The sequence below is a fragment of the Epinephelus lanceolatus genome, chromosome 13 (genome assembly GCF_041903045.1).
Source record: "Epinephelus lanceolatus isolate andai-2023 chromosome 13, ASM4190304v1, whole genome shotgun sequence".
NCBI lineage: Eukaryota > Metazoa > Chordata > Actinopteri > Perciformes > Serranidae > Epinephelus > Epinephelus lanceolatus.
The window spans coordinates 34,756,165-34,779,232 of record NC_135746.1 but is presented as its reverse complement, the minus strand read 5'-3'; the positions used below and the strand labels follow the sequence as shown (position 1 = coordinate 34,779,232).

The window sequence follows — 23,068 nt, the reverse complement described above, 5'->3', positions numbered from 1 at the left end:
TTTTTAACAATCAATACTCCATCTCGTGCTCAGAAGTACAAATAAACAAAGAAAATAATTAGTCCCTCCAGAATTATGACATTTTTACAGTTTCTCAATTGCTGAGACATGCTTAATGAAACTGCTGGTGCATCTCAAAATCAAGGAAGAGTGATGTCATTCACCTACGGGCCCCGCTGTCACTGATTCAACATGCTGAATCAGCCAAAAAGAAAGGTGACTGGGGCCGATGAGGGGCAACATTGCGAGACACACCGCAGCGACCAGGCTGGCAGATGCTCACCGACGGCCTAACATTGACCAATGGCCGACTGTTGGCTTGGTGTGTCAGGGCCTTTACATGTCAACAACAGTTGAAAGACACAGGAAAACCTGCACACAAAACATTATGATGTCACAGTGAAGTTAACCTTTGACCTTTTGGATATAAAATTTCATCACTTGGTCACAACAATGGAACGTACAGACGGCCCGCCCAAGCACATAATGCCTTCGGCAATGGCTATCGCCGGCACAGAGTCACAAAAAAAGAACACAGTTCATGCTATGACATGCTCACTTTCCTTTTCTTTGGTATACACTATAATTATGTATAAATAAGTATCAATAAATAGCACCGGCATATAGCACAAATTACTGCAAGGTAGACAGGTTCATACTGATAGCTGTATTTTGTTGTCTATTGTGTAGTGATTGATTGAAAGCAGGACCCTGGACAGGTCACCAGACTATCACAGGGCTGACACATAGAGACAGACAACTATTCATGCTCACATTCACACCTACGGACAATTTAGAGTCACCAGTTAACCTATCCCCAACCTGCATGTCTTTGGACTGTGGGAGGAAGCCGGAGTACCTGGAGACAACCCACGCTGACACGGGGAGAACATGCAAACTCCACACAGAAGGGCTCCCACACCTGGGATTGAACCGGGAACCCTCTTGCTGTGAGGCGACAGTGCTAACCACCACATCACCATGCCGCCTGTTTGATAGTCAACCCTACAATATTGTCGCAAGACACTAGTGACAGATATTGTAATGCTACAGGTTGTTAGTGTTTTTATAGTTGTGTAATGAGTGATTAAGTGTTAGTGTTAGGAGACAAATGTTGTCAGTGCTCTGAAACCTGACTTGATCGTGAGATGTGATTCGGTAGTGCATTTTGGACATTAGATTAATTGCTGTGCTGACATGAATGTCGGTAAAGAGAAGTGTCTGACCGGTTTATAAAAAGTGAATTTAGCACAGAGCATTGTGCAAGCTGATGTGGGATACAGCTGCAGGCCTGGGCGTATGGTTTCAGTTGGCAGGATGCGTGAAGAAAAAGGTTGCACAAGAACACAAATTTTGTGCCAGCTAAAAGGCTGCTGTTGGCATCACTCCAGGTTCTTGACTGATTATGACCTTTAGATTACACTGCCTTTCTGAAGCTGTACAACTCACTATTATGAACCTCTTCAACCACAGACCTGCCAGTGGGCTTGTCCTTACAAACTCATGCTGTGCTGTTAAACATTATTCAAATCCACACAACTTTTCACCCAAATATATCAGGCTAAATTTGATACCACAGAATACCATAGAATACCACATTATATGTCTTTATTTATGTCTAAAGTCTTGGAAAGAATCCTCTTTACTAGGCTAGAAATGTATGTGATCACTACGGATAATCACTTTGGGTTTAAAAGAAAACATAGCACTGATTTATGTATTTATGCTTTAAAGGAAATGGTTGCCAAATACAGACACCAGAATTCTTCAGTATTCTTATGCTTCATTGATGCATCTAAAGCATTTGATAGAGTTAACCATGCTAAATTATTTATGAAATTGATTGATAGAGGTGTTATGCCCGCCAGACGTTCCAGGTGAAATGGGGTAACAACATCTCTGCTCCATTCCATGTCAGCAATGAGGTGCGCCAGGGTGGACTTTTATCCCCTATCTTGTTTAATGTTTATATGGATGACCTGTCAAAACAGCTGAATGGGTGTAACACTGGCTGTCTTGTGGGTGACACTGTTGTCAATCATCTCATGTCTGCGGCTGACGTGGTAATAGTCCGTACAGTGCTGGACTGCAACAATAATTGAAATTTTGCACACAATATGGCAAAGATTTTGACATCAAATATAATGCAAAAAAAGTAACATCATGATCGTAAAAGGTAAAGAAGACAGGAAATGATCTTTTCCTACTTTTCATCTGTGTGATAATCCTCTCGTGATATGCAAGGAAATTAAGTACCTCGGGCATGTCCTCACTGGTGATCTGACAGACAACAGAGATATTTACAGACAATGTTGTAAAATTTATGCACAGGCCAATATGCTGCTGCGGAAATTTAAAATGTGTTCTGTTGATGTTAAGTGTTCACTGTTCAGAGCCTATGTCACACCTCTGTATACAGCTCATCTCTGGCATTCGTACAGTGTGAGGAGTATGCAGAAGCTCAGAGTGGCATACAATGATGCTATGAGGCTGTTGCTTCACATTCCCAGATGGCATAGTGCCAGTGTACTGTTTATGTCTGCTGGTGTGCCTACATTTGAGGCTCTTTTAAGACAATTAATGTACAATTTTATGTCTCGCCTTGATGTGTCTGAGAACAGTATCATAGAGGCTCTAACCAGCCCTATGAGAAGCAGTTATTGGTACACATCTAGGCTCAGAGAGCACTGGCGTTATAGCCTATATATTAGTAATGGCGTTTGACAGCCGCCTTGTGTGTGGGTGTTATGGACCTACAGGTCTGAAATAAAGATTTATATATATAGCATGTAATTCATAATATTCATATCATAACTCCATAACCTTATATAATTACTGGTTTGTGTGTTTACCTGTGGGTTTTTGAGGCTACTCAACAGTGAGTTTATGATATTTTTTTCATAATAACATCAGTATAATAATCTGACAATATAGTCGAGACTCTCCAGATATCAGGGAACAGGTGCTGCTGCAGCCAAAGCTGAACAAAGTTGGCAGAATATTTATAAAACAGGCAAATCAGGATCACCACACACAGCACCATGTTACTGGCCTCTATAATTAAAAGTTAACACCAAGAAAAAAGATGCAGCATGCACGGCAGTAATCCACACAGCAATCTGCCAAATCACAACAACATTATTTCAGTTCCAAGGAAAGCAGGGGGGAAACGTGGGACTGATTACCCTGGGCCCCAACTGGAGGGGGGCCTTGAAAAGTTTGTTTCTGTCTGTTAACTAATCTAAAATCAGCAGCATAAATTGGTTGAAAGACTGAACTTTGTGAAAAAAAAAAATACTGGAGGCTCTTTCAGACCACTGTCACCCCTTAAAGGTGCAAAATGGTTTAGTTTGATTCGTCTCTAAACAAAGCTAAAGCTGAGTGAATGACTCCTCATGCTGCTTGAGGACCAATACTCAGTCGTCTTTCCCGCCCAAAAAATGGAAATCAAGGTTCCAAAAAAGAAAAGAAAGAAAGAAAGACAGGAAAAGGAATGAAGGCAAACCGAAGCATATTACTCATCAAAATAATATAATATTTGAATTTCAGATCTGGACGACACAATAAAAATCTGAATCATAAGATTTGAAACAGCCTTTTTTTAAAAAAAAAAAAAACAAATCCTCAACTAGAATTTGGAAAGAAATTCATGAGAGAGAAATTCATGTGAGGGCTGTGGTTACATATTCAGCTCCACCCAACATGTAGTGAAGCTACCTGTCAGGTTTTCTTCAGGGGCGGTTACTATTTATAAATACAAGCATATGTGATAACAGGTGAAACTGTAACGAGGAAGCAGACAGTTGACTTCTCAGTTAACTTCAACGGACCGTGAGACAATCGCCAACATGTCTTCAGGTGGGCCAGGGGACTTATTTGCATGGAGCGAGACAAAGGATGCCAATGAGGGAACTCAGGAATTTTGTGATAAGGTGAGCTTCAGTCTCTCTTCATTCTTCATAACCTCCTCACACAACTCTCTGGTTTGCATTTCAGTCTGGATTGACCTCATATTTAATTCCATTAACACACAGGTGAAGGGAGAGGTGGTGAAACAAACAGGCCAAAACTTTGCAGTTTACAAAGCAGTGAAATACAGGAATCAGTGTCTGTGTGGAGGAGAACACTTTGTCATCAAGGTAAATAATATTGTGACTGCCTCAGATGTGTGTCTTTGTTTAACATACATGTTGAATTAACTGTGACATCCAGTTGGACCTATGACACTTAGAATTCATGGCAGGACAGTGAACAGCAGTTATACACATCCTTGATGGTAAAGATCTTCACTGTTCAGCATCAAAAGATCCAGATGAATATATATTTTTGGATGTCCAATTTTCTTCTGTTTTTTTTTTTTTTTTTTTTTGCAGGTTCAAGTTGGAGAAACCGACTACATTCACCTGTATGTCACTCGTATGACTGGGATTCGACACCCGGAGAGTGTACCTCCATCACTGCAAGGTGTACAGCAGAACAAAACCAAAGAGGACCCCCTGGAACCTTTTTAGAGACTGATCCCAGAACCTGTTTCAACAGTGACAGTCTTACAGGCTGCAATCTAATATTAAAATGCTCTGCTTCTTTATTCTGAAATGATCTGACGCTGACTTTAAATGCATTAACACATAGAGATAAAGACATTTGGTGTTGGGAAGCAGCAAGTTGAATGCCATACCTTCTGAAGACATAATAAAGATCAGATCATTGAAAATCTATACATGCTTCTTGTGGTTCATTTACAGGGTTTGCTTTTCTTTTGTTAAGTCTGATATCTAAAATATATGTCGTCTTGGCTAGAAGAAATATTTTTTAAAAAAGGTGAATAAATCCCTTTAGTTTACTTGATGGGTGCTCTGGAGGAGGACTATATAATCTCATAAGTATGTATGAAATATGGTGACATCACACACTGACACCAAGTCCTGTCTAACTTTACTGAATAAGGCAAAAACAAACATTAAGGGTCTAAAGGGCAGCATGATAGATCATCCTCACAAATACATCCCAAAACTATTTGTCAGCAGCACCTCACTATTATTTAACATCAAAACATCAAGGTGAAAAATGCAGGTACTCAAAATCCTTATATTCTTTCCACGAAGACTCAAGCTATTTATAAAAGTATTACGGGAGGTACACATGCCCCCCTGACTCTAACATGCAGTGGCTTTTGCTGTCACCAAGTGACGAGTCTTTGAATGGTGTGTCTGAGTGTATCCACTCCTCTGCTCCGGTTGGGGAGGAGGCCAGCAGACAGACTTCATTGACCTCTTGTGGTGAAAACGTGACATTCATCCAGCTCTACCTGTCTGCCTTTCAAGAATCCTTCTATGAATCTTTGCAGGAACACTGTATGCAGGTTCTAGACTGCTTTGAATGGAGGGCAGTAAGAGATGTTGGTTGGTCACCAAAGATTACTGTTAATATGAGTTAATGTGACCGTTTTTATTTTACTTTTTACAACTGTAAGCTATAATGTGCACAGTTTTATTTTTTTTATCTAAAGCTAAAGGGGCATTTTTGGGGGGTTTGAAGACATCCAAGGCCTAGCCCAGACCTCTGTCAGAGGGATCCTTCCCTGGATTTTTCTTTTTATATATACAAGCTCTAAATCATGAAAAACATTGAAATGCGTACCTTAAACATTTCATTGAGGCTACTTTCCAGATTAATTATGATGTAAAAACATTAGTAGCTGTTAGTAATTAGTATGAGTTTTAGGTAGAAACAGAATTGCAACTGCTATTGTCAAACATTAATTGACAAGAGTTTAATTTATGTTAAAAATGGGGGAATGTAACTTAGTACAATTACTCAAATACTGTGCTTAAGTACAATCTTGAGGTACTTCTACTCCTCTTTCAGAGGCAAGTATTGCACTTTTTACTCCACTGCATTTATTTGACAGCTTTAGTTGCTTTGAAGAATGAGATTATTAATACAACATGTAATCAACTAATAAATGATGATGTATTATTATAGATTAAACTACTCACCACTATATAAAGTCATTACAGTGAGCTCCACCTTTACCAGCAGACACATTAAAGTGATGAACATATTAGGAGTCAGTATTGGAATATGAAATGGGTTTTCTCTCTCACACACACACAACTTTCAGACACAGTTCGTGCAGTGTAGTGTGTGCACTGTTCATCTCTCCATCATCTGCAGCTGCCTGTCAGTCCCTAGCTTGCTGTGACTGTAAGAAGAAAGTCTGTTCATGCACAGAACTTTCACCCATGGTAAAATCAATAAGTCATTTAGCGTTGAGCTGTTGTTAGTGGGTTCAACGACGAATCGCATTGCTGATTTATCGCATCACGTGATCTGGATATTGTAACATGGACCCAGAATAGACTCCGCAGATATAAAGTTTGGTGTAGCCATAGCAACGCCCTTTATAAACAACAAGCCTGACAGGCTCTTTGAAGTGAACGAGTGAGCTGCTGCACTGTCTTTCTCCCTCACAAACTAGCTTCTCTCAACTTGTTCCGGATCAAATAATCTGAAATTAATAGATACAGAGTAAAGTAAAGCTTCACAGAATTTGAACGTCATTAGATCAGCATTTGAACAGAAATAGGTCTTAAGATTGAGATTGTCCACAAAGGTTTGAGACTTAGCCTGCTTCTTTGGTTTCTGCCTTTGAGAGAGAGTAAGTCATGTTCATAAATATAAATTGATTAAACTTTCCTTGGCCATGGAAATAAAATATTGAAATTCTTAACTGAGATGGTTTTCCACTTTAATGACCACATAAAATGTAACACATTATGTTTTTTTAAAAATTTTAAAACACTTTATTTATAACAAAGAGGTATAGGCTGCAACAATTGTCATACAAGAAAACAACATCATGACAGAGGTATTAAAAGTTTATTCCTATTAAGTCCTTTCAGAGTTCTAAGAAAATGTACTTCCTTTAAAATACTTAAAGTCTCTGTAGCTTTTTTGTTCTTAACATCCTCTAGCAAGGCACCATGCTGTTTGAGTTCAACAATAAACCCATTAAAACAGGACTTATTCAGTTTGTGGATATGAAATGCACCAAGAATGATCAGAAGCTGAATAATATACTGTAGGTGATATTGCTATCCATCCCATAGAACACAAAATAAAACATCACATCAAATACCATAAAACTTCAGTTAAAAGCTTAGTCCCTTTTACTAGCCTGGTGTGGCTACACATTTTGACAAATAAACGCCTGTCTCAAACAGACCCCTGGTCTGGTTGCCAAGAAGTTCATTTTTTATTAAAGTTCTTCAGATGTATAAAAGTATGTTTTGGCTACCTCTGATTATGCATCCATTCCTCAATTACCCCATAAGTTATTCATATTACTTTAGTCCGTAAGGGTCCTCAGATCAAAACAATCAAAAGGGTTTTTCATGAAAATTAATCCAAGTTGTGAGTTTTGTTTTAACAGGATAAAATGGTGTTGTGTCAGTATGCCAGGCGCTGTAATCCTTGAGTACAATAACTCACTCTCTCTCTCTGATCCGCTGTCTGTCTGAGCTAGATCAAATGATTTATATTTGATTCATATTAATATGTTATCTGAAGCCTAGTTTTTACATTTGTAATATTCATACTGGTTTAAATAAATGATTCGTTTGTATTGTCCATCTTTGCTGAGCAACAGTATTATGTGAAAGAATTTAAAGGCCTGTCCCAAATATTGATTTCAGTGATTTAAGCAAACAATACCCTGGGCTAATAAATGAAGTTTTACGGTACATGAACTGTATATTAGTGTCCATTTTCCTATTTATAAAGTCTGCATATCTGTACAAGATGAACTTGAATGCTCACAGTGAAAGAACAAATGAAATATTGTCTATTTGAATTACAGAAAGCATATGTATAATCTATATTTAGCTTAAATCTCTACAACACTTCCTTAGCTGGGTAACTACTATGTAAAATTTTAAAAGAATACTTTTTTGTTTTTAGTTTAAGATGTTTCTGATGTGTGTTTATTCATAATATAAATATTATATAAATATATAAAAAAATATGCTTAGAGCTAATAATGCTAATTTTTGTAGAATGACAGTTCTTTAAAAACTGAAGGGAACCCATAGGGACAGTAAGCTACGTGTTTATTGGCCTGGCTTGATGTCTTGTTCAGTCGGCTGTAGTAGCACGTCACTCTTCCTTCGTCCAATCAGCGGGCTCCGTGTATGACGGTCAGGGTTCACATATATGGGTTCACAGGTCAGGGGTTGCCAACAAGAAAGGAAGATGGCGGCTGGCTGACAGGGCTTCAGGCAACGATGAAACAGGTTTAGCAGGCAGATAATACCGAGGAGTAAAGCGCCTGCACTGCTAATTCTGACTATTGCCCTTTAAGACCCTACCGACAAGGAATAAGGACACCAATGGCGCTGCTGTACGGCTTGTTATGGCGGTTCCTGCTAGTTCTGGTCCACATCAACAGAGCGCTCGTCTCCTGGCTCCGTGTCCGGCTTCGGAGCTGGAAGGGTCGGCTGTGGGAGAGGGCGATGGCCGCTCTGCTGCTGCCGGTAGCCTTGGCTGGGTTCCCGGACCACCAGAAGAAGTTGAATCAGAACCCCGATGCTAATGCTAACCCGGTAACTGGAAACCGCACTGCTAGTCGCCGCTCCCGGTGGCTGTCTGACGGCAGGTCTCTGGAGAAGCTGCCGGTTCACATCGGCCTGTTGGTAGCGGAAGAAGAGCCGAGCTATACGGACATAGCAAACCTGGTGGTGTGGTGTATGGCTGTCGGTATATCATATGTCAGCGTCTATGATAACCACGGTAAACGTTTACGCTTCACCTTTTCCATCCACCTCTTTTCGGTGTCTCTGCTGGCCGAATAAAGACTCCCATTTTAATTAACCTTTCTATAAAAATGCTGCTAAGTTACATTATTTTCGTACTCTCCATTCCTCACATTCAAAGTTCATCCTCCAGATTGTACAGCATGCAGCAGCTGACAGGGACAGACTGTCCTAATGTCTTATTGATGTGTATTAAAGTAAATTCAACGCTATGAAAGTGTCTTAAAATGCAACAGTGTGCAAAACTCTAATATAATCCAGATGGCTCAGGTGCACAGAGAAAAGTCCTATGATATCCTGTTTAAACTACACTTATTTTCTTATCTCAAGGTTTTCATCCGCCCCATTGTTTTTGATTAGTTTGATATGATAACTTTGTGTGACTTTCATAATGTTTAACAGCTGTATACAGTAAGAAATGATCCTTCCCTCCCCCGTCTTATTTCAGTAACGTCATGTGACTGCACAGGGTTATATTAGTTTGTTCCACATTATGTTCCTCAGCTGTAAAGTTAAGCAGACACTGCTCATTTTGTGAGAAACGGAAATGTGACTTAATTACTGGGCCTAGCTTGTTGAAATCTGATATTATTTGGATCTAAATTATTTTCCTGAGACACACAGTCTGACTTGTGCCAGCCTCTTCCAGAGACTCATAGTTCAGATGGTGCCGGGACACGATCCCAGTTTAAAACACAAGCTGTGATATCCATTAGCTGGGCTTAAACAGAAATGCAAATTGGACATGCAAACCCCTGCTTTATCACTTTATACTTTAAATATCTACAAGGCTTGGGTAGTGTCTATATTTCTCATACCTTCCTGACATTTCTTCAGGGTATATGGAATATGATGATATTATAAAGCTGAGCTGCTGGTGATAGAAGTCATTGTAACATGTATGACATAGCCTACAGTACTGTGTGTCTAATATGCATTTAGCCAACTTAGACAAGTCTTGCTGGGTTCAAATACTTATGGCCCACAGGATCATGCAGGCATAGGAAATAAGCATCCTTCCCTCATAGATTCTCACTGGATGACACTTGTTGCCACGGCAGATATGACACATTGGTGGCCCAAAGCGAGATGATGTGCAAGTTGTCGTGGCAGACTGGCAGTTAAATAAAAATCATGTGGCTGGTAAACTGCTTTTGTATTTGGAAGAAGTCAACTCAAGATAAAGTTAAATGTGGCATTATTTTTCATTATTCCATTTATAGTCATATTTAATTAATTAGCTATGAGATCTATACGGCATTTTTCTTTTTTACTAGTCCTCTAACGTTATCCCCACCACTTGCAGTCACCATATTTCTCAGCTCAGTTATCTGTTTTACCAGTAGACGCTGACCTTAAATGGTGTGTGCCATGCACTACAATACCCAGATAGAGAATCCATCTCCATGTCAGTTTAATAGAGTGAGAAGCGTCTGTATTTTTGGTGGTATTGAAAACTACACCTTAGAGATTACTAAATACCATGGTATACTGTAATACCTTGATGCCACCCAAGCCTGTTTTTCATAATATATTCTCTTTTCTGCATGCTCACCCCTATGAATGAAGTGAAAGACTCTCCCCTGTAATATTGCCCTGTTCCTGTCTTCTCTTTTAAAACTGATGCATCTGTCTGAGGGGAATCATCTTTAAATACGTGATATGGACAAGTACTTTAGACTTTGAGTCGGTGGTGCATGTTAGAGCTGTTCTTTCTGATTGTGGATAAACAGGACACCTGATCATTTAATTTAGCACTTCCATACTTTTGTGGGAACTGTGCCTATGTGTCTAACCACAGCTGGTCAGAGCAGCAGTGTTTCATCCTCTGCTGCTTTCACCTCCAGCATCTCAGCAAAATAAATAAAAAATGTCTTTTTCATTTTATTCTGGATTGAACGATGTATTTATCATCCTCTCCTGCCTTCTCACTCAGGTATTTTTCGGAAGAACAACTCCCGTCTTCTGGAAGAGATAGTAAGGCAACAGCAGGACCTGCTGGGTGTAGACGGATCCAAATACAACGTGGAGTTCCTCAGCAACGGCAGTGACAAGCACCAGCACCACGGTATGTTCTTAACACCACTGGCTCTACTGTTTCAGTCAGTGTGTTTACATTCACTTGAGTATAATCAGGTTACAGTCAGCTTTCACCACTAAACTGATTTTTAAAGTTCATGTAAAGGAGACACCTGGTTTCTTTAATCTGGGTGGGGGATTAAGGAAACCTAGATTTTTCCTTGAGAACCCCAGTTCACTATCATGTGTACACTTAAGCTGGTTTCTAATCAGCTTTTTACCAATATGCATGACAAAAGACTGCCAACAGGGTAAATAACAGTGGAGCGGATAGATGAAAGATGATCATGATGTTGAGCCATGCATCCTTGTATTTAAAATAACTTGGCAACAAAATGCAAAAATGTAGTTGCAAGTAGGGACTGAAGGTTCAAACTTTTTATGGTCAACAGAAGCAAGCAGTTATAATGACCCAACATTAAAGTTGCAAGCAGCACTGAGCGGGTTTCAGACTTCACAAAGTCAGTTCAGCTAGTTTAATTCTAGATTAGGGTTGAGGCGGTGAAAAAATCTTTGAGGCCGAAGCCGCTTTTACATAGCGTGTTTAAGATGGGAATATTGTGCCGTTATTCTGCCTCGCCATTCTGTATAAAAGGCACACAGAAGGGGGGGGGGGAGGAATAGCTGGCATAGTGGAACCACAAGCTAACATACACTAGATGCTGACAGAGTGCTAATGAGTGGCTCAACACTTTTGTCTTCTTTAAATCCAAAATGTCGCCATACTGCTTTGTTTTAGTTTTCTATTCCTCTAAGACTAAATCTGTCTCCTCACGTCACCTCAAAAAAAACACATGAACTTTCCATTAAACAAACACAAAGGGTGCCACTCTTCCCCCTCCCACTTTTACTGAACTTTAATCTGCTTCATGTTGCCGACCTTGGCTCAGTAAATTGTGCTCAGACTGTCAGACACTAGTGGCCCTGCCAGTCTGTAAACAATCATGATATTCTCTTAATCACGTTGTCATGTTGCTTATTATTAATGCAATTTGGATTTAGTGCTGTGATGCTGTCAGCACAAGTTGCTGATATAGGCTACTTTTTAATTTGTCAGAACGTGTGTCATAGTGACAAATGCAGTAGCTCAGTCCATAGGGACTTGGGTTGGGAACCGGAGGGTCGCCTGTCGAGTCCTCGTCCGGACCAAATATGGAGCGTGGACTGGTAGCTGGAGAGGTGCCAGTTCACCTCCCGGGCACTGCCGAGGTGCCCTTCAGCAAGGCACCAAATCCCCCCAACTGCTCTCCACTTTGTGCATGTATAGGTCCTGTTTCTGCATGTGTGTGTCTTTCGGACCTGTGTGTTAATGAGAGCAAGAGTGAAAAATTGAATTTCCCCTCAGGGGGATTAATAAAGTATATAAAATTTAAAAAAAAAAAAAATTAAGTTGGTCTGCACAATATCAAACTGGGTTAAGCTCGTTTACTGGAATGGACCAGCAAAACCAAAAATCAACCCAACTCTATTGTACATCTTCTTCTTTCGGCTGCTCCCTTTAGGGGTCTCACTCCCAAAAACCCGGAATGGAAATTGTTAATTAACATATCATTATGTCTGAGTTATTGATATCAATTTTTATTTGTAACGGATTGGCTGAAAAAAAGAAAAGAGGTGATGTCTTCATGTGGCTTGCGGATAAAAATTATGATATATTTTGTTTACAAGAGACCAATTCTACTCAATTAGATGAGATTAAGTGGAAAGGAGAATGGGGGGGTGAGATTTACTTTTCTCATGGGTGCTCCAGTTCTAGAGGTGTGATGACAATGTATAAAAAGAAAGGGAATATTATGGTCAAAGAAACAGTAGCACATCACACAGGGAGATATATTATACAGCATATTTTGGTAGATAGTATAGATTTTGTTTTGATAAATTTGTATGCACCCAACTCGGATGATGCATTTTTTTTTGAAAACATTATTAATATATTACAAGAAAAAGAGCTACACGATAAGAGGCTGATAATGGTTGGTGACTATAATACTGTTTTAGATCGAAAAGGCGCACAAAATAAGAATTACCATGCCAAATCATTTAATGCTATTTCCGATATTATGTCCTCATTGGATTTAATAGATATATGGAGGCTGCAGAATTCTAAACAAATAAGATATACATGGAGACGAGGAAATCAGGCAAGCAGAATAGATTATTTTTTAACCTCTTTTTCTTTGGTACCATTAATTAAGAAAGTTGAAATTAAAGAGAGATTTAAGTCTGATCACCATTTTATATCTTTGACTGTCTGTACAACAACATCTCACAGAGGACCCGGATATTGGAAGCTGAATCAGCAGTTGCTGAAAGATAAGGATTTTATAGAAAAAACAAACGGATTTATAAATGATTTTTTTCAAATAAATAATGGCACTGCTGACCCTTTGGTTATATGGGATGCTTTTAAATGCGCGCTAAGGGGTCACTGTATACAGTTCAGTTCTAGAAAAGCCAAAAATCAATTGGAGAAGGAAAAAGCATTGATAGCTGAAATAGAAGCATTAACACAACAAATTGATAATAATATAAATGAGTTAGAAGTAGGCCAACTAAAGGTCAATCTGGAACACAAGACAAAGGAGCTAGAACGATTATATACAGAGAAAGCTAATATAACTTACCTGGGTAATAGAATAGAATGGGTTGAAAAAGGAGAGAGATCAACTAAATATTTTTTAAATATGCAGCAAAAATATATTTTTATGATTCCATTAAAATACCTCTGCTTAATACTTTCAACTGGTCATACAGCATGAAAAAGCTGTCAGAAACTCAACAGCAAGGGTTAATTTCCTTGCTGTTAAAACAGGATCCAAATGGACAGTACAAGGATCCAACTATATTGCAGAATTGGAGGCCAATAACTTTGCAATGTAATGATGCAAAAATATTGGCCAAATGCCTTGCAAATAGATTAAAAAGAGTATTACCAAATATCATACACCCAGATCAATGTGGATTCCTGCAAGGTAGATCTATTACCGATAATATTAGACAAGTAATTGAAGTAATTGAATATTATGACCAGAAAAACATTGCTGCCTTGATTTTTTTTTCTGTCGATTTTGAGAAAGCTTTTGATAAAGTACGTTTGGATTTCATTTATAAATGTTTAGAATATTTTAATTTTGGACCCTCTTTGATTAACTGGATTAAAGTAATTTATAGTAATTCTAACTATAAAGTCCTAAATAACGGATTTTTTTCAGAAACAATTAAGTTACACAGAGGACTGAAACAGGGTTGTCCGATTTCGGCGTACTTATTTATTCTAGCTATAGAAATTTTAGCCCAAAAAGTGAGAGCAAATAGTGAAATTGAAGGTTTGAGAATATTTACTTTAGAATCAAAAGTTTCAATGTATGCGGATGATGTAAATTTTCAAATACAACCAAATATAACAACTTTTACTGCACTAGTCAATGAGTTAAATGATTTTTTCTAGTATTTCTGGTTTGAAGCCCAATTATGAAAAATGTACATTACTGCGTATAGGGTCCTTAAGAGGCTCCAACTTTGAGTTTTGTTGTGACCTACCAGTTAAATGGTCTGATGGTCCTATAGATGTCCTAGGTATACATGTGCCTAGAAATATGGAACATATAACAAAAGAAAACTTTGAAAAAAAGCTTCTTAAAAGCGACAGATTATTAAAAGCCTGGCGAATGGCTAGTCTGACTGTTTATGGGAAAATAATAGTGCTAAATTCTTTAGTGATCCCTCAGTTTGTTTACATCTTTATGGCATTACCATCACCAAAGGAGGATCTTTTTAAAAAATATGAAAGAATGGTTTTTGTTTTTTTATGGAGCGGCAAGCCAGACAAAATAAAGCGTGGTTACTTATATAACGATTACAGCCATGGTGGGCTTAATCTATTGAGCCTCAGAGCACTTAACTTTGCATTGGAGGCATCCCTTGTGCCCAAATTTAACTCAAATCCCCAATGGTTTTCAGCAAAGCTATTAACAACCTTTCATCCTCTTTTTCATAAACAACTTTATCCTTACTTTCAGTTAACTGCCTCTCAATTTGCTCTGTTGAAGAGAAAAGCTTTTCCTTATTTATCAGGTTTCTTGGAAGAAGTTATAGTCAGTTGGCTTCAACACCAATACCATCAACCAGAATTATCTCATGAAATTCGAAGTCAATTGTTATGGTACAACAGTAATATTATGATTAACAATATGTCCTTTTTTATTGAATCAATGTTTACAGTGGGTTTATTATTTGTAAATGACCTTTCAAATAGTAAAGGTGAAATTTATGCTATTCTTTTTTTGCTATTTATCTATTTATTATTATTATTATTATTATTATTATTATTATTATTTTCCTTCTTGAAATCTAATCTCCTTAAAAACTACAACAGGAAGCCAATTTATCTTTGTTCTCTTTTTGATCATTAAGTCTTTAGGCTGCTGTTTCACCTGTTGATGGTGGTCTCTGTTTTTTGCGTGTTTCTGTGAAGATGTATGTTTTGTTGTTTTAAGGCCTTGGTTCTGTAAACTGTGTGCTATGTGTTCTATATCTTTAGATTTGTTTGTGTCTTGTCCCGGTATTTTGTTGCTGTGGTTGTTTTGTGTTTAATTTAAAAAAAAAAAAAAAATATATATATATATATATATATATATATATATATATATATATATATATATATAAAAAGACAGCGTTCAAAGCTTCACCTCCTTGTCCTTTGCTTGCTCACTGTACATAAAACAAAATATATAAGACAATGGTAATCTTACTAGCTAACTGGCAGAATGCTATTATAGAAAGCTGAGTCCCACTTCACTCCAGGGCTGGATTCTGTTTCACAAGCATTCATTGCCTCATTCCTTCTAAAGGTTTTGTGAGCATATGAAGCTAAAGTGTCTGCCGTTGCACAAGCAGGTAGTGGGTCATTTTCATTACACACAGTCATATATTATTGCCACAACATTTACAGAGCAAAGTGCACGTGCAATAAACTGATTTGACATAATGCCTCTACTGTCACATCACGCCACATCATGTCGTCCCACATCACTTCGCGCCATGACATGTCAGATCGTTCTCCTCCAAGTGAAGACTGTAGAATGAGGAGAACGTGATAGAAAACATGGCAGGTTGTGTTCACAACCTACAGACTCAGTTATTTCACAATTCATCCTGTCCACTGTTGTTCTGTTGGATGAATACCAGGACAGGTCTTGGACTAGTTTTGTGGGATATTCTTCCAGGACACAAAAGACAGAAACTGAACCTGCCAGCTAGCTCACAGAACCCCCCCATCCACAGGTTTCTATTTCACACTAAAATGCCAAACTTATGTTGAACCTCCCCACTCATCACTCCTTGAATTTCTCTGTCTGCCCTAATGACTATTGCTTACAGCTCTGATGCTATAAAACGTAATAGAGGAGATAATGGGCTCCCTTGTTTGGTTGATCTAGATAGCAAAATGGGTAAGAAAAATACTGAAGTAATTCAGTTTGTCTGTATTGAAGCCTTTGGGCTATTATATAATATACAGATCCAATTAAAAAATCCTGGCCCTGGAGCTGAACCTGTGGAGGGCATATTCCACCAGAAACTTTCACCCTGAGAACATTGACAGGGTGGTTAGAATCTCTACTCATCCACAGTAAGTGGAGAGTTTGTCTAATATTATCAGAGCAGCTCCTCTCTTTTACAAATCCTGCCTGGTAAACATGTATTATATTTGGTGTAAGCCTTTCTAATATTGTTGCCAGAGTTTGAGATATAATTTTCTCATCCGCATTACTTTAACCCACTCATTCATTTTACGAACTGCGGGCTGAATCGTGTTGTGGGTGCTGTGTGGTCCACCGATCATTTTCTAACTCGCAATGAAAATAAACTGATTCACAGTGGGATTTTTTGTACTTTAGATTTATATAAGGTGCCAGAGTGCATGAAAAGCATTGAAATATAGCTTTTTAAATTTAAAAATAAAGTGCCAGCGGAGGATCTCCCAGATACTCCAACAGAGGTCTGGGCTTACCCCTGAATGTTCTCAAATCCTCAACACGCCTCTGCGTACACCTGATCTGTGTGGGGCTGCTGCAACTGGAGTTGCCGTTTGGCAAAGATGACTGAGGTCAGCAAACCTTAAAAGGTTGAAAACAGGCAATTCATTTATGTTTGATTATTAATTGGCCCCTGGCCTCCTGAAATTTTGCAATAGTGTCCGCCGGCCATGGCAAATTGAGTATCCATGCTCTACCTCTAGTTGTATAATTACCTGGATCCAGGGTCCTTGTGTTTTTTATTATCAGTGACTCCTCACTTGGTTTTAAATCCTTTTCCACTACCGTCTCATGATAAAATTCACATTGTTCTGGTTGGCCATCCAATCCTGGAGATTTACCACCTTTTTAGATGTGAAACAGTTTTTTATAACTTCTTGTAAAATTACTAAAATATTTCTACCCTTTCTTCTGTTTGACACAGATTCTTACAAAAATCAGAAGAGACTGGAATATATCTCGCTTGTTTTTAAAGGTTTTTTGCCATTAATTCTCCATCAATTTTATTTATTAAGCCCAGTATCACAAATCACAGTTTGCCTCAGAGGGCTTTACAGCATACGACATCCCTCTGTCCTTGGACCCTCACAGCGGATAAGGAAAAACTCTCCAAAAAACCCTTTAACAGGGTAAAAAATGGTCGAAACCTCATGAAGAGCAACTGAGGAGGGATCCCTCTTCCAAAACCAAAGCTGACATTCCTACACTGTCACATGAATTATGGGGTATTTTATTTGTTTGGTTTATGTTTGACTGGTGAACAAGTAGGTACTTGCATTGAGTAGCATTTTTTGTTGGCATATAACTTTTTGTACTGTACTTTATGTTTTAAGTTCATATCACAAGTATATTGTCAATATGATCATTTTATTTAAAATGCAAATAAAAGTAGTAAGCTTAGTCAACCAAACTACATTTCTCCCGAGGTTAATTTTGCTATAGTTCAGCTTCTTCCGGTGTGAAGTAAGTTGTAGCTTGCAGGGCTATGCTTTCAACGTAGCTTCCCCAACACTGGCTGTGACCCACAGGCAGGGACTGAACTGCAGGATCAGTGACCGTCAGTCTCGCTTTAAAGATGCAGGACCAGGAATTTTTCATTATGCTCAAATGCTAATGATCGGCAGTGGAAGCTAATCATGTTTGGCGTTTGTGTGTCTGTCAGTGGTGTCCTGTAGGCCCACAGTGAAGGTGTTGTCTCCAGAGGACGGGAAGCAGAGCATCGTCCAGGCAGCGCAGCAGCTCTGTCGCTCTGTGGAGAACAAAGAGAGGAACTCCAAAGACATCAGCGTCTCCATGCTGGACATACTGCTCAGAGGTACCACGTCATGACTGTGTATGAAAGTCCCCAAGCCTTTAATCATATCAAAACACACTTTTTGTCTTTATATACTTTCATTTGTCTGGTGGGCTTGTGTCTCTCACATTGAATGTCTCTTGTGTTTTGGATGCAGTGTGTCAAACATGTCTCAGCTTTATATTTTCTAATAAATCTTTGATATCAAAACAGTGCAGCATTAAGCAGGCCTTACTGCCACAACCTACACACAAAACTAATTACATCCCCATGATCGTATGCTGGTGAACATCTTGATAACACCTCAGGGGGGAACACAAAGCTGCACTGTAGCTTCCCACCTGGTTTAGTGAACCAACAGGGAACAGAGCAAATCAGCTGCCCCAGTCACAGCTGCGACATTATGCTTTATTTTTACACCGGATCTACACAGGAGGCGTAGCGTGAGCAGCGCGTTAGCAGAGCCGCATCAGCAGCTATGCCTGTGCCTACGCAGGATGTGTTCAGGAGCGGTAATGAGTGTAGGTCACCTGCGTTTTGGCAGCACGCAGAGCCCAACACCGGAAACGGAAGCACATAAACATGAACATTGAAATACACTTTAGATCACGTACACACGTGTATAGCCTGAGTGACACACCAGCCTGCACACAGCTGGGTTCGTTAACAGGAAGTGACTGATATTCTAGGTTTTATTTGCAGCATACAGAAGAGGACATGTGTTTAATAGTATTCTGTTTTCCTGATAGTGATTATTTATGTTTCTTTCATTTAGTGGGCATAAATCATCCATGTCGATATATTACACATATACGTATTTATCTGACAAACAAGGTCTGAGGTCATGTAATTACACCACAGATTACTCACAGGGAGATTTTCACACTGAGATGTCCAACTCAATATGTGTCTTAGTCACAATTGTTTAAAAAACAAATAGCTCTAAGAGATCTGAGGGGAGCACCACGAAGCAAGTTCGACAGAGCCAGGCTCTATCAGAGACACTGTTATTACGAAGGTGGTTATCGTCTTGCTCTGTTAACCCACTCTTTCTCTATGTGCATTATCATAAAACAAATGACTCGTTAAGTGCGTCATTTCACCCTTAAAATTGATCGAGTGCATGCCGCCTCCTTCCCCCCATTTATAGAATATTAAAAAGGTATTTCACAGTTGCGTCAATTATGGCAAGAGGGATTTTAATAAACAGTTGAAATGGGAGATGGAACTGGATTTCAGAGTTTTTATCACACACACATGCCTCTGGTGAACAAAGAATCCAAAAACTGAGAAAATTCTTGTTGAATTGGAGTCATAGGGGTCCATGTTTAACAGCACGAAAACTATATCAAAATATCTGTTCATAAACTCTCACAAAACCCATGCAGTATAATCCAAGTCTCATTCATGCATTAGTATGCTCAGTACTTTCCAAACAGACAGCTCTTTCTGACATTGAACTAAACTAAAAGAGAAAGTTTTCTATGCTCTCTTCAAAGCCAGACTCCATTTACACAAAGTCACTTTACCTTACTGAATATGAGAGCTGGTAGTCTCCTGCTGCCTCAGTCATTTGTATGCGTTTCTGTGTGACTTTGGTGAGTCTAAACATACCCTCTAAAACACCAAAATCTTTTGATAACACAAACAAAGCACCGATCGAGGCAGTGGTAAACCAGCAGCTCCTGTGTTCAGCGAGGTAGAATTACTTTTTTTGTCGATGGAGTCTGGCTTTGTAGAGAGCATAAATAAGTTTCACCTCTAGTTCAATTCCCTGTCAGAAAGGGCTGTCTGTGAAGTACTGAGCATATAACTGGATAAATGAGACTTGAATTACACTGCACAAGTTGTGTGAGAGATTGGAAACAGATGTTTTGATGTAGTTTTGCTGTTGTTAAACGTGGACCCTTATGACTTCAATTCATCAAGAATATGTCCCTTTCTGGATTCTTCATTCACCATGGAGGCATATGAGAAAAACAACATTTTCTTCACAAAGTCAACGGAACACAGGGGGAGCAACTAGTATACAAATAATCATCTGGGAGGTGAAGTGCTCCTTTAAAGAGTCCATATGGATAAATCAGTTGTGTTGATGACATGCTGCCTGTCTTTGTGCTTGTTTCAGAGTCTAAGAACATCCCAGACCCTGAGCTGGTGGTGAAGTTTGGTCCAGTGGACAGCACACTGGGCTTCCTCCCCTGGCACATCAGACTCACTGAATTCATGTAAGCTACTGTCTGTCTTTGGGTCTGCGTGTTTGGATGTGCCACTTGAATACATCAATGATGCACACACTAAGAATTCTCAATTGGGCTTACTTGATTTTGCATACACAGTATTTGATATTATAAAAAAGCCAAAATTAAACCTTGAACATGAGCAGTAGATGGCACTGTTCAACTTTCAGTGCTGTTGTGTTTTTCTCTCTGGGTGCCTTCACTTGTGTACAGATACTTCCTGTGTTAAAGTGTGTGCCCTGTTCTGTGTCCTCAGCTCACTGCCCTCCCACAGAAACGTCTCCTACGAGGACCTGTTGGGTGTCCTACAGCGGTACGGTGCCTGTCAGCAGCGGCTTGGTCAGTGATACGCAGGCCAGTGTCAGGCTCTTCAGACAGGAAGAAGAGTGGGGTTCACAGAGTCAGAGGAGAGTTTGGACAGGTGGTGACCCCTCCATGCTTCGCTGTGTCCCTCTTCTCTCCCCAACTCTGTCCATCTCCTGGATCTCTAACAGACTAAGACAGCTGAAAGGCGAGAGAACCAGGAGACAAAGCCAGCCAGCTCACTTCCTGCCACCAGCTCTTGTCTTATAATAAACTCACATTCCAGGACTTCTGGAACATGCTCTCAGAGCCGAGAGAAAATAGCACATCAGAGACACACATTGACATGAGAAGACAACCCTGTTCTGTCCTCTCAAACCCTCTGGCTCACTGTTTGTCATTCAGTCTCCAGCTGCTGTTTTCTGCTGAAGAAAATGACTCGCCTTCACTCAGCAGATAACAAAGAAGAAACAGGGCTTTGTGCCTGTCCTCGTGAGGCACCCTGGGAAATACAGCTGCATTTCTGGGAGAAGCTCAACTCCCAACAACACGTGAGCCGACCAGCGGAAGTTGAGCTTAGGGACAGAGTGGTTAATAATGTGTAAATATGAGAAATTCATGTGGCTCTGTGTTTGTCCCTGTGGCCTCCAGCTTGCAGTCGTGTGTTCATGTGTAGTGTTGCTTCAGACACAAACAGAAGTTTGTTTAAGGCTCCTGTTGGACTGACCAAGCTCTGAAATAAAGAAATACACTGTCTGTCTATCTGTGTCTCCTGATGAAAAGTTCATTTCACGTCTCTTTTAAAGGACAACCCTATGACAAAATAATCTTAAAGTTCTAGTGTGTAGGATTTACTGGCATCTACTGGCAGAAATGGTAATATTTATAACTGTTTTCACTATTGTCACCTGAAAATACTGATTGTACAATGAGCCATTTATATCGACATACAAAGCAGGTCCTCTTCATGGAAGAATATAAAGAGAACTGGATACAGTGTTTGAGGTGGGGCCTCGTTCGTTCCTGTGACAACAGCTCAGTGGCACAGGAAGTCAAAAAGCTTGATCTCCATGGCATTATGTTAAGCTGCTCTTTCGCACCGTGGGGCCCATAGAGCAAGCACATTAGAAATTTGCGGCGCCAGAGCAGCTATCTTCTGGTTTAGCCCTCTGCTAACTTGAAAGGGATAAGATGACTTAATAGTGCGGCTCTTCTAGACTTTCCAAGTCTTATCGGACCGAATGAATTTAATTGAGTTAATGAAACGACTCATTTCATGGTGGTTTTGACACTCAAAAAAATGTATCCACTGATTTACAGACGTCTCTTTCACAGTTTAAATCTATTCTAATCTAATTACACGCTTGGCCACTACTTCAAATTGCCCTCAAAAGTCCTCTTCCAAGGAGTCCGCCATGTTGTTTCTATGGTAGCCCAGTGCGGACAAGCCAAACACTGGCTTTAAACAGGATAATTTGTGTTTTCACCTCGGCCAGCAAAGATCCGCTACATGCTTAGCACACACCAAAAGTTTCAGTTGGTTGCAGTCTGCAACCTCACCACTAGATGCCACTAAATCCTATAAGGTGGACCTTTAACAGCTCCAAATATTGAAGGTTTGGTGTATAAAATTTGGGGGGATTTAGTGGTTTCCAGTGGTGAGGATTGCAGATTGCAACCAGTTGAAACTTCTCCTGGTAAGAATTCTGTCTGTGTTCTTTCTTCAGAAGGTTTTCACTGTGAGCCGAATTGCCCACAGAGGTCTCCTCCTCTCCAGAAGAAACAGATCTGGTGATTGAAACTGGTAAACACAATACAATGAATAAAGCAGTTTCATGTTATAAATCTCCAATGCTGTTTGGCTTGTTGAGCACAGACTGCTAGCCCAGCACCTGCTTATCTGTGTGTACCTTTTTTCTCTAACTTTTACTTGGAGTGGAATTATCTACAGAGGTCTCCTCCTCTCCAAAACAAACAGACTGTGATTTGAACCAGTAAAGACACTAAATAAAACAGTTTCGCATTAAAGATTTTGTGGAGGGGCTGCTAACTACGGTGGCTGACATGAAAACATGAATGGCCCTATTTAGAGCCAGTGTTTGATTTGTCCATTCTGGGCTACTGTAGAAACATAGTGGTGCAACATGGTGATCACTATGGACAAGGACCCGACTTCTATTTTTAGGTGATTAAAGAAAAAAAAATACTTACATACTTATATAGCCTACTATATTCCATTTCTGCCATATAGCCCCTCTAATCCTACCCTCTGGACCTTTAACTAATCTTGACTGACATAGTTTC

The 23,068-nt window shown here is 39.5% G+C and overlaps 2 protein-coding genes across 2 annotated transcripts; both read left to right on the top strand.

The window, feature by feature from the left end:
* Positions 1-3,761: 3,761 nt before the first annotated feature.
* LOC117270281 (stefin-C-like) lies at positions 3,762-4,718 on the top strand. The gene is made up of 3 exons (XM_078173543.1): positions 3,762-3,932; positions 4,035-4,139; positions 4,374-4,718. Exons 1-3 carry the CDS (start codon positions 3,849-3,851, stop codon positions 4,509-4,511), a joined length of 327 nt encoding a protein of 108 aa, XP_078029669.1. The 5' UTR covers positions 3,762-3,848; the 3' UTR covers positions 4,512-4,718.
* A 3,534-nt stretch (positions 4,719-8,252) lies between these two features.
* Positions 8,253-21,235, top strand: nus1 (NUS1 dehydrodolichyl diphosphate synthase subunit). Its single transcript, XM_033649294.2, has 5 exons — positions 8,253-8,790; positions 10,750-10,881; positions 18,090-18,242; positions 20,350-20,449; positions 20,718-21,235. The coding sequence occupies exons 1-5, from the start codon at positions 8,391-8,393 to the stop codon at positions 20,806-20,808; spliced, it is 876 nt and encodes a 291-aa protein (XP_033505185.1). The 5' UTR covers positions 8,253-8,390; the 3' UTR covers positions 20,809-21,235.
* The last annotated feature ends 1,833 nt before the right edge of the window (positions 21,236-23,068 follow it).

Bases quoted from the DNA above. Each gene is read 5' to 3' on its own strand.
- LOC117270281 (XM_078173543.1), top strand. From the start codon at position 3,849: ATGTCTTCAGGTGGGCCAGGGGACTTATTTGCATGGAGCGAGACAAAG. The intron at 3,933-4,034 runs GTGAGCTTCAGT...ATTAACACACAG, and splicing joins CTCAGGAATTTTGTGATAAG to GTGAAGGGAGAGGTGGTGAA. The intron at 4,140-4,373 runs GTAAATAATATT...TTTTTTTTGCAG, and splicing joins GAGAACACTTTGTCATCAAG to GTTCAAGTTGGAGAAACCGA.
- nus1 (XM_033649294.2), top strand. From the start codon at position 8,391: ATGGCGCTGCTGTACGGCTTGTTATGGCGGTTCCTGCTAGTTCTGGTC. The intron at 10,882-18,089 runs GTATGTTCTTAA...TGTGTCTGTCAG, and splicing joins TGACAAGCACCAGCACCACG to TGGTGTCCTGTAGGCCCACA. The intron at 20,450-20,717 runs GTAAGCTACTGT...CTGTGTCCTCAG, and splicing joins ATCAGACTCACTGAATTCAT to CTCACTGCCCTCCCACAGAA.